The sequence below is a fragment of the Nannobrachium achirus genome, assembly GCF_963921795.1.
Source record: "Nannobrachium achirus genome assembly, chromosome: 20".
NCBI classification, from domain to species: Eukaryota; Metazoa; Chordata; class Actinopteri; order Myctophiformes; family Myctophidae; genus Nannobrachium; species Nannobrachium achirus.
Genome location: NC_137827.1, coordinates 20,404,213 through 20,416,249, shown reverse-complemented (window position 1 = coordinate 20,416,249; position 12,037 = coordinate 20,404,213). Strand labels below are relative to the sequence as shown.

The window sequence follows — 12,037 nt, the reverse complement described above, 5'->3', positions numbered from 1 at the left end:
TTTTTAAAATAATAAAAAAGGAAAGGTTCAGGGTTTCCACCCGACAGTGACTATTTGTAACTTACGAGATTTTCAAGTCTAAATACAACTAGAGACTCCGGGAGCGTACACATGTAACCAAATGGACCCTTAATTACGGGTCAATTTGGCTGCATCATTCTGTACACTCCCAGAGCTGGATGAACACAGTGTGTTTCAGCGTGTGTGTACATATCTAACCCTGAAATGGTGCATTATGTGCAGTGCAGGGCTGCCCGCCCATCCTAGGTGTTGATTTTGGACCTTGCAGCCCTATCAGGTTTAGACAGTCTATGTACTGTTTGCAGGCAAACAAAAGCATTAAGCCAAATCCTCCCTGTTTACCCGTGCTGCCGTCAGCAATCGTGTCTATTGACAAAAGATGAATATTTTCTCTCAAGTAACATAACTGGGGCTTTTGTCCTCTCGCTTAGAAACAACTCAGTGACGGCAACACAATGGAACAGAAAAAAGGGAGAGAGAGAGAGAGAAGGGGAGGAGGGGGACGTCTTAAGTGGAGCAATGGCCCAAACAATTAAGAGGGAGGTACATGAAAGAAAACAGAAAAAGAAAAAAAAAGAAAAAAACCTGAAAGTGCTTTTTTTTTCTTTTTTCCCCCGCCTTTTTCTTTCCACCCCTCACTTTGCATTGTCGATTTGAAATCCCTCTCTTTCTCCTCTTGGAGGCCTGCCTGTAATGGAGCTAATCTGCCGTCGTTTGTCCGAGCCACAGGAGTTTTGTCAATAACAATCAGCGTTTGGAAAGTGTAATTAAGGCCGAGGCTTTTCATTAGGAGGAAGGGAGGGGGCCGGTCTCCGGGGACGGGCACGCCAATTAGAAACTCAGGCACGCGTCGCCGGGTAATTTCAGGGAAAGGAGGAGGAGGAGGAGGAGAAAAAAGAAAAAACAGGACTTCTTTTAGATTGGAGAGGGACCCGGCTGCTCTTTCAGAGGAGTGGAGGAGAGAGGCTTAATGGCATAATAATCAGACAGAGGAGACAGGAGGACATGGGGCTGGGACTTTTTTTTGGGGAGGAGGAGGGGAGGTGAAAGCCTTCCGAAATGATAAAAGAAACACACGCGGCCTCAGGGGCGTCACAAGGGGGTAGGAAAGTGGGACCGAGTTACCAGGGCCCAAGGTGGAGGGGCCCTAGTAACTTTAGCTATTGAAAAATAGCAGATAGTAGATCTGCTATTTTTGAAAAGTCGTGAAAATGTGCGCAAATCTTTGAATATATGTATTTTTTAAGTGAACATTTGTAACTCAAATTTTGCTTCCGGGGGGGTCCCTGGAACTAAATATTTTGAGATGGGGGTCCGTGGCCAAATTCATATCATTTTGGGGGTCCTTCACATGAAAAGGTTTGAGCTCCAGTGACATAGAAACATAGGTTTTTCAAAAATAGCAGATTTACAAGCTCGCAGCGCGGCACTCGGTGCCGCGCTGTGAGCTTGTATATCTGCTATTTTTCAATAGTTAAAGCACAGGGGCCCCGCAGTGAATCCTTGTACCCAGGGCCCAGAATTTAGTGCGACACCCCTGGGTGAAAGCCTTCCGAAATGATAAAAGAAACACACCCGGCCTGACTGCAGGAGGACAAGGAACGAACGCCAGGCAGTAAATAGCAGCCAGGGCTCGTGGCTGGCGGAGCCCTTGAACGAATGAGAGAGGGTGCACCGTTGATGAGAACTGATTAATTAAAGGAATAACGAGGCAGTCAAGGGTGGAGTGTGAGACGGCCTCTCCTAATGAGAACAAAACAAAAGGAGCTGTCTTTTACAGCCCCTTCATCACATTGTGTTAAGATATAGCGCTAAGGGCAAGCAGCATGTTGAGTTAACGCTGGGTATGGACTGTATTGCACTGTCAACATCCTAAGTGTTCATCTTAGTGTGCACAAATGGACCCTTTCAAGATTCTACAGTGTGCACTCTCACTGAGTATTGATGGACATACTGTAGCCCTAGACTGGGACAACTTCATTAAATAAATTCAATATCTTTGCTCAACATTTTGTCATCATTTAAATAATTTCCTACCATCGCTGTTGGGCAGAAACGTAACCAAAACCGTTGCTTTTCCGGAAACGGAACAAACAACCTGTGTTCCAAAGGATACAATGTAGTTATCATTTAGGTACAAACTCTTGTTAATACTTTTGATTGGTTAAATATTTATAAATATCCACTTAACCACACTCAACCTGGCATCTCTATTTTGACCATGTCATTATAGGTGAAAATTGTCCAAAAGATGTTCTGAAATAACAAAAAACAACAGAACTACGAGCCCACAACGGGTTGCATCGACTATGTTTGCTACTTTTGCGTCATGACTAACTAGGCTATGAAAAAAATATAAAATAACGGTGATAGGCCTACAAGGTCTCTTACGACATGCTATACGCCCAATTATTTTTTATCATCATGTACAGTAGTATTTGTCAATTGCCAAAAAAATCTATAGTAATAACATTTTACTGGTTAGTCCTGGTACCGCAGCTGCACCAATTAGTGCACATAGCATTTAAACAGAGCCCTAACTGCAGTGTTATGACTCATAGGATCTGTGGCACAGGAAATGCCTTGTCTTGTCTCCATTGCATCTAGTCTCACGAGGCCAGACTGTTGCGTCCGCGATTTGGGAAAATGCTCCCGGCATACAGTCTGGCAAACGGAAATAGAAACGATGAGTGCAAGATAAAGCGGATGTGACGTAACCGCTCCCTTGGTGCAGTAACAATAACATGTCCTACTGGAAGCGATAAGTCTCCTTTCAATATTTCTGGGGGCGTTATTTCGTTTTTCTCTGCTGTTGTTGGTGTTACCTCCATGATGTTTTCATACGTTTTCTTAAACTATACACCCATAACAAGAATAGGCCGCTCGAATGACTTTGTCTGAGCTATTGTGTTTCTGTTATGTTTCCAATGGGACTACAGTTCAGTGCAGCAGCAGCTATTTCCGATACTCGCCGTTCGGGAGCTGCCGTTCCAGACTCTATATAGCATTCGGAGATTGTGGAATAGTTGTCTGGCTACGCGAGACTACATGACAGAGGAAGAATTGTCTTAACAATTAAAGGACAACTTTGTTTTTTTTACAACAAGGGTTCATATTTTAGATTGTAATTAGAGGAAAGAAAAGATGAGTGTTAAAATGTTTTCATTTACCTTTTTCTATTGTTTTAATGATTTTAGTATTTTGATTTCAGTGGGCGGGGGCATGCGTACAAGTGGCTAAATATGTCTTTTTAGACACAATAAGCCGGCAATTGCATTCTTACATTTACACCAGCACCTATAAGTCACATCTGCCCATGAAAAAGTGTAGTTCATCTAGGGATGAACTACACAGTGTCTACTGCCACTTGCATGCATGCCCCCAGGTGGGGGCATGCACGCAAATCAAAATATAGTTAAAATCACTAAAACGATAGAAAGAAGTTTCTTTTCTCTAATGACTATCTAAAATATGAACCCATGTTGTAAAAAAACAAAGTTGTCCTTTAAGCAAAACAAATGTTCAAAGTTGTTTGTAGAGCTTGTAGATCAGGAAAAACGTTCAAATTTTCACCTAGTATGACACGCTCAAAATAGGACTCCAGGGTTAAAGTGGCTCTTTTTTTTTACTAGTTTTTCTGCCAGAACATACTGTACAGTACAGTACAATATAAGCGTACTATATCAGTTTTTTTCTTTTTTCTGAGGTATGTCTTCATTACTTCCTCTCCCTTTGGTTTGTTGAGGGGACCTGATGGCCCTACCTTTTCAACAAAAGCGGATGGCAAATCCATCTTATGTCACCTATTCATCCAACGAAAGGCCCTTTGAACCCCTACATGGAGATAGTTACATTAGTCAAGACCTGGCCCAAATCAACGTCAACCTGGATCCCCATCCATCGCACAAATACCTCCGCTCTCAAAGCCCCCCTAATCGTGCCCACATCCCTGCGCCAAATGTGCCCCACCAATCAAAAACATAAATCTCTTATTGAACCATATTGTCTTCCCATTTTGAACCCGAGTGTAAAAATTGCTCGAAAACAAACTGAACTCGGTGGCCCGCTTTTTTTTTCTTCTTTTTTAATATGAAGTAATAGACCTTGACAGTAAGCCTGTAAAAGTCAGTTTAGATTTTGATGAGAAATACCTGCCATTTTACTGTAATTTACTTACAAGACCTGACTGTCCCCTCTGTGCCCTGGCATGGGTCCTGAAAAGCCATAAAAGAAATTGAGACAGATACATATCAAGAGATGTAAGAGGGAAATCTTTTTCTTCTCCTTTGGTTTCCGTGATGTTATTGGTAACCATACCATAACCCCTGCAACGGCAAATAAACCCCGGCAAAGGCGCTCCGGTTCAGGGGGTTACCCTTCAAACGCTTGACTGAGCGCACATTAATAAATAGTCGTGTTAACCTCACCTTAGCTGGCGCGAATCCAATTCTTCGAGAAACGGCCGCTCTGTTTCGTGGCATATCCGCCGCGCATTGCTTCGTCGCTATAATATCGGCCGCACATTAACGGCTTCGGAAATATACGGCGAACGCGGAGATGGAAAAACCCAAGATATTCCCCCCCCCACCCCCCTGTCTTTTGTTGAGCTGTGCATGAAGCCCCTCCTGACACTAGATCAGACGCGCGGGGGGCTCGGAAGGGCAGGTGGACATTGAGGGGGGGGGGGGGGGGGGGGGGGGCACTTAGCGTTTATACTCGCGCCTTTGTGCATTTTTAGAGAGCTGTTGTTAACCATGCGAACCCCTAGCATCCCTACGTTCTTAGGGCGATCGTTCCGTGAATAAGTATAGCCAATCTACAAGCTCTCGTGAGCTTATGACTTATTTTCTTGGCAAAGTAAATTGGTGTAGAGGGGAGTTAAAAAAAAAAGGAGCAGACATAGTGCAGACAGAGCCCTGTGGGACTCCGGTCGACTAAGTAAATCGTCACTGTCGGGCAGAAACCTCGTATCTCCAAAGTTTTAAATTTGGATGTTTTTCCGCGAAGTGAAGCCCTGCTTCATCAGACAAGGCCGTCGCACAAAAGTAGTGAAAACAGCAGATCTACAAGCACACAACGCCTCGCACCGTGTGCTTGTAGATCGGCTGTTTTCACTAGTTTAAATCATTTTTAAAATGATAAATGCAAAACGAACGGTTTTGGACATACAAGGTTTCCACCCGACGACGACGACGATATATAGGGTTTAAGTGGCTAAGCGGCCCACCAGGTGTATGGTGCGCACACGTCCCAGGCGAGAGAGAGAGAGAGAGAGAGAGAGAGAGAGAGAGAGAGAGAGAGAGAGAGAGAGAAAAACACCCCTGTAAACAGGAACGTCCCCGGGGACGACCGGGGGTCAACGCAGCACTGTTGGTCTGGCAGTGGAAACTGGCAGCACAGCACACACACCTGCCAACAATCTATCGGCTTTTTTTCCCCTCCACGATAATATGAGATGAATCTCTGGAGACGCGGTGACAATAGGATAAAAAAAACTCGCTTCTTTTGAATGACAATCAAATTCGCTCGTTTGCGTCGTCGTCGTTGCAAGTCTGAAAATTGCTGAATCAATAACGAGCAGACGTGCAGTACAATAAAGTCGGCGTGGATGAATTGATCCCAGCACACGCTGCTGGCACTGATTGCCTCCTCCCACAAACGGATGGGAAACGGAGAGGATTATTATGGTCTGTTCCTGCTATGACAACAGAGGAAACAGGAAGAGGCGAGACCGCCAGCGCTCATCATCAGTTGTGTTTTCTACTATGATTTATTCACACTTCGTTGTGCACAGGTGTCGCGCACCAGGACATAGCCAATCTACACGCTCGCAACGCGTTGCGCTGCGGCGCGTCGTGAGCTTGTAGATCGGACATTTCCGGTGTGTGTGCGCCACACCCGCTTGCACAATCTCGTATAAAAACTCTGGCTTTATCGCACCTTTATTTACCCCCGGTTCCCGAAGAGACGAGGGGGGAGGAATTAGCATAATGATTTCTAACCCAGATATAAGGCGGAATTTCTAATTATTTAGAACATCTTGGGACCCTCCACTTGATCTGTCCAATAATGTTAACATAATTGCATAAGTTGTCAATGGGGGTTGGGGGAGGGGCTGCCTGGGCGGGAACGCTGCTAGAATATTAGGCAGCCCTTTGTACTGTATGTGTGTACATTAGCAGGGTGCAGGGGGTCAGTGCGGAGGAGCTGCGTGCGTGGAATGGGACTGAATCCCAATGTCCATGCAAGCTTAGGGAGGCACGTCTAGCAGCTATCGTACAGTATGATAGCTGCTAGATGTGTTTCTCAAACATTCACATTTGAAGGTCTCACAACTTTGTTTTTTTTACAACAAGGGTTCATATTTTAGATTGTAATTAGAGAAAAGAAAAGATGAGTGTTCAAATGTTTTCATTTACTGCTTTCTATCGTTTTAGCGATTTTAAGTGGCTAAATATGTCTTTTTAGACACAATAAGCCCATTCCCAAGATGCACCACAGTCTTTCATGGGCAGATGTGACTTATGGTGGCTAGTAGTGTAACCCCCCGGCTCCACCGGGCGCGTCGAGCGTTGTGTCAACGTCAACGCTGGGAACGCTCCCGTTTTAATCAATGAAGGGAGCTCCACTGCCGACGGCGACATCAACGTCGGACGCTCCGGTGACGGCGTCCAAACTCGAAAATCGCCCCGGTTCAATTTTTTGATGCCGTCCACAACGTCCAGTCATGTATAAAATATGAATAAATGCTTTGTATATTTAAATGTAGGCTATATACGTGCGTTTCTGCTGTTGGCTATCCATTCACAAGGTTGACTGACTAGATGTCCCAAAAGTCCTAGCATATTTTTTTATGTAAATTATGTATAAATACAACAGGCTATAATCATGACAAAACAAAGTGGTCAGTGGTGCATTGCTGCTCTCTGCTGTGAACATAGTGTGCTCTATACGTTCACATTCAGGTCACAAATAGTTTTATTCATGTTTGAAAGTGATTTTCATGTTGTTTTGGAAATGGGCTATATTGGCCATAGAATGAATACCTCACAGTCACAGCCGCTGCGCTGCGGTGGAGCCGGTCGGACGTCAAAGTGACGGCGTTAATGACGCCGTCAAGACGCAGAGCAACGCAACGCCGCCAGTGGAGCCCTGGGGTTACTGTAAAGAAATCACCGGCTTATTGTGTCTAAAAAGACTGTCCTTTAACTCTGACAGTGTACAAATGGAACCATGGAACCTGTCAGAGTTACATACTTTTATAGGTCAATTTAGATCTCGCTAAAGGAACCCACAGAGTCCCTGGAATCCACTGCTGTACACTGTAGTGTTTAACCTGCTCCCTTAAGACCATGAGACCCATTCTAAAACATGTCTTCTAAATCCTAACTTGTTTTCTGAAAAACGTATGACGCTGTATCGGTGGTTCAAGGCAGACCCCCAAAAATGATACGTACTTGGCCACCGACCCCCATCTCAAAATATTTTGTTTCAGGGACCCCCAGCAGCAAAGGTTTGAGTTAAAGATGTTTGCCTTCAAAAATATAGATATATATTCAAAGTTTTGCTCATATTTTCATGATAAAACTAAATAAATAGCAGCAAATCTACAAGCTGCGGCACTGTGAGCTTGTATACATGCAATTTTTTTAAATCTAAAATGACACATGCTTTCCCGGTTTTAATGGGTTTGATGCGGATAGTGTACAAATATAAGTAAATGGACAAATTAACATGGGGGGGTTTACTGAGTACAGTAAGTACAACATGAGAAATGTGTGCATTTTGAGGTAATGTGCTCCGACTACATTCACTCGTTCATACAGTATACAGTGCTTTACAGTATGTCATTGGCTATGGCAGTAAAGGAAACCCTTCTGTTGTACGTTCGGACAATTTAATTAAAATGTTACATTTACCCGCCTTTGCTTCAATGAAAGTCCATTTCTATGAAAGTTCTGCATCGACAAGGAAATAAAAAAACAAGCTTAATGGCTACGTTTGGAGGGGGGACACCAATGTCAAAAAGAATCTTAGAAGCCACACAAAATGGAAACGATTCAAATTCCTACCATAACAGCATGCTATAATACGGAGACCATTACACTGAAACCCCTTTATTGAAAACCCCTCGAATACAGTAAAATGTAGGGGAATCGCACAAAAGCGGAGGGGATTGACTCCCATACCCTGCCCTTTCTGTTTGCTAATGCTAGAGCAGAACGTGGAACCGGCTTTTTTTATTTTTTATTGTGCAGCAATGAAACTCTCTTTCATTGTGGCGTCCTGGAATCAGACGCTGAAGTGGTTCGGATGAATAATGCATAAGGCCTGCTTGCCTGTACACTATGTAAATAGTCAACAATGGCTACAGCGGTAACAACAGGGCTCGGGTCTGCCGGAGTATTATGCCATTTAGGCCCAGAATTATTGAATGCTTTAACCAGTGAAAAAATAGCAGATATACAAGCTCACAGCGCGGCACCGAGTACCGCGCTGCGAGCTTGTAGATCTGCTATTTTTGAAAAAGTCATGGAAAATGTGTGCAAATCTTTGAATATATGTATTTTCAAAGCAAACATTTTGCTTCTGGGTGGTCCCTGGAACTATAATATTTTGAGATGCGGGTCCGAGGCCATTTTGGGGGTCCTTCACATGAAAAAGGTTTGAGAACCACTGACATAGAACAGGCTAACTGAGCTCCAGTTAAGTGAAAAAGACCTTTTCTTTGACGATGGCTGGCCAGATTGCTGACACATAGAAACATAGGTTTTTTCCAAAAATCTTATAAGGATTCAAAAGACACTTATAGAATCAGGTCAAAATTCTAATTTTCATGATTTTTCAAAAAATAGCAGATCTACATGCTCGCAGCGCGGCACAGCTTGTAGATCTGCTATATTTCAATAGTTAAAGCATAAAATAATGATACGCAATAACGTGTACCCGTTCTAAATGCGTTATGTAAAGTGGCCGGGGGGCTGCGTTGTCCGGTTCTCCAGCCTGCTATTGAGAGCGGTGGCAGGCCCCCTCGGAGCGCGGGGGGGACACGGCCCCGGCGCCCGCGGCCCGGAGGGGACACGCGCAGAATTAATGAGGCCAATTTAGCGCGCGGGGCCACGGCGGCGTCTAACCGAGGGGTCCTGGAGGACTTACCGTATAGCCTACCTTTCCCCAACCCCTCCGTTCCAACCTTATACCTCGGGCCCCCGCGAGCACTGGAAGTTATGCCTTGTCGCTGGAGGACACCTCGGTCCTAAGTCGAGCACCGCTGAAAATGGGCTCCGTAGGATATGATTAACAGGTGCCCGTGACTGGCTGGGCGAAACATGATTTATTATAGCCCCGCTGAACACAGCCGAGTGGACACACTGATGTTTATTACATCAGTGGCAGCACCCCAAGGTCCACGTTGTGTTTTGGAAATTGGTGAAATGCCCCCATATGCTGTGATGTCGGGCATATCTTTGATTGTTCTTGTTTTCAATTGTTCCCAAAATGTGGACAAAGAGAACCTTTCTATATTTTTTGGCCAGTAATACAGTACAGTGTGACAGTACAGTGTTTTCCTTTTTGCAAATAGGTCAACATGAGTGCGTTCTGTTTCCAGGCACGTGCACACATAGACATCAAAGGGAGGGCTTGAGCCCCTGCCCTTTTATCCGTCTGTAAAAAGTGTCCTCTCCAGACCATGAATGCTGTTTTTACTATGGTGAAAGAAATGCAAATGCCCTCTTTCCATGCCACACCTGAAGGCGGCATTCAAGAAAATTGCCTTGTCCAAACTCTCATGAACTTGAATGCAGCATCTTATGTTGAAAGAATTGCCCTTTACGTGTAGAAGTCCATGCCGTTAGACCAAATCTCTTGTATTGACTTGATTATGCTTAGTTCAGTGTGGTATCACGCACCGAAAATAGCCGACCTCCAAGCTCACAACGTGTCGCGCTGCGACGCGTTGTGAGCTTGGAGGTCTGCTATTTTCAATATTTCCACCAAAAGGCCCCTTTAGAAATGTCAGCCCCTGCCTCTCTAACATTCTCTGCACGTCCCTGTCTGTTTCTCCTCCTCAGGCAACATAGAATACAGCTGTCCGGCCACAAACGAGTGCGAGATCACAAAACGGAGACGCAAGTCCTGTCAAGCATGTCGCTTCATGAAATGTCTCAAAGTGGGGATGCTCAAGGAAGGTAAGGCGATCCAACTACTGTAATGTGTTGTTGTTTATGTTTGTCCACAGGTACAGTACACACTCAAATCCTTAGTGGTAATGTGTCCATTTTGTAACATAGAGTCCGAGCAAATGGAACACTCTCAGGGTTAAATTCACTGCCAGGATGTTACCGTCTCAGCAAGTAATCTATTACGCCAGAGGTCTTCAACAGGGGGTCCGGGACCCCTAGGGGGTCCTCAGAGTTACTACTGGGGGATCAGGAAATCTTTGTGTGATCATGTTTGATCATTTGAAACCTAGCATCCCTACTCTTAGTGGAACATTAGCCAAAAGAATAGCAGATCTACAAGCTCACAACGCCTCGCGCTGCGAGGCGTTGTGCGCTTGTAGATCGTCTATTTCTTTTGGCACAGAGGTTTGGTGTAGATGGAAAAGAAGAGCAGAATAGTAGCAGTAGGTATTGACAGTTCAAGCGGGTTAAATATATGAAAATACACATTAATCCAACCTGCACAGATGATGGTACCGTCATGTCTAAACTGTATAAGAGATAATCCATGTACATTTTTAATATGCAACACAATTTTATACGATAGGTAGTGAGGCTTCATCTCTCTCAGAGCTAAGGGGTCCTTGGCCTGAAAACGTTGAAGACCCCTGTATTACGCAGACTATAATTTGCAAGGAAAACGTCTGTTGACGCGACGGCGAGTTTACCCCAGGATACTGCACTGCACCGTCCCACGCGTTAGGGAACACTGCAACGTGAGGACAGCCGTCTCTGCAAAGTCCCAGACGACGTCCTGTACAGCACATCCGATGATGAGCACTAGATCCAGGGACGTGCTGGCCATTGTCAAAAGCGGGACAACTCCCGAACGGCCGGTTCATTCCCGGCCGGGCCAGGCCGGCCATTAGGAAAAAAATAAAAATAAAATGTCGGCCTTCGTTCCAAGTAAATCGTCACTGTCGGGCAGAAACCTTGTATCTCCAAGTTTCAAATTTACTTTGCTTCATCATACAAGGCCGTTGCACAAAAGTAGTGAAAACAGCAGATCTACAAGCACACAACGCCTCGCACCGCGAGGCGTTGTGTGCTTGTAGATCGGCTGTTTAGTTTAAATCATTTTTAAAATGATAAATACAAAACAAACGATTTTGGACATACAAGATTTCCACCCGACAACGACGAAATATAACTTAAAAAAAAAAGAAAAATGAGGGCCACTCCAACTCTTTTTCCCGGGCTGAATCAGGGGCCCAGCACGTCCCTGACCAGATCAGTGGTCTCTCGGTAGCCGAAGCGTGAGAGAGATGCATGCGTGCAACCGATCCCAGTACCCCCTACATGTCCTCCCCCCTACCAACACAAAGCAGTAAATAATGTGCAGTTGAGCTGGGGACAGAAATATGCTGAATAGGTCGATCCCGGGGCCGTCTGAGTAATAGAAATGTAACAGTATTCCGACTGGAAGGGGCTCTCAGGGCAGGGTCCCTGAACGCCGCGCTCGGCAACGGGTCTCGTCTCGGGCTCTCCGCTGGGCGTATTGATCCACTAAAATGTTTTCCGAACATCTCGGCATCTCTCTTCCTGTGTGGATGGTTTTTTAAAGTCACTCCGGCGGGGGGGAATTCAGTGACAATTAAACATGCTGCCGATGGATTTCTCTTTCGACTGGGTTTCTCTCTCCAACCCGACCCGGGGCCCGCCCCGGCCCCCCTTACCGGGGGCCCCCTGAGACCCCTGCATGGGCAGCTCTTTCGGGGGAGGCCCCCTAATGCATCAGTGTGTGTGTTATCCCCTGCCTCTCTCTCTCTCTCTCTCTCTCTACCTCTCAGTCT

General features: G+C 45.2%; 1 protein-coding gene across 7 annotated transcripts in view; it reads left to right on the top strand.

Moving 5' to 3' along the window:
- Nucleotides 1-12,037, top strand: part of esrrb (estrogen-related receptor beta) — a gene marked incomplete at both ends in the record, with an annotated part of 86,779 nt that overhangs the window by 28,405 nt on the left and 46,337 nt on the right. For 6 of the 7 annotated variants that reach the window (XM_080750596.1, XM_080750595.1, XM_080750594.1 and 3 more), the window contains one exon: nucleotides 10,095-10,211. The exons of the other annotated variant lie outside the window; for it this stretch is intronic. In XM_080750596.1, coding sequence (XP_080606722.1) covers nucleotides 10,095-10,211 — 117 coding nt within the window. The remainder of the gene's footprint in view (nucleotides 1-10,094; nucleotides 10,212-12,037) is intronic. 7 annotated transcript variants of the gene reach the window in all.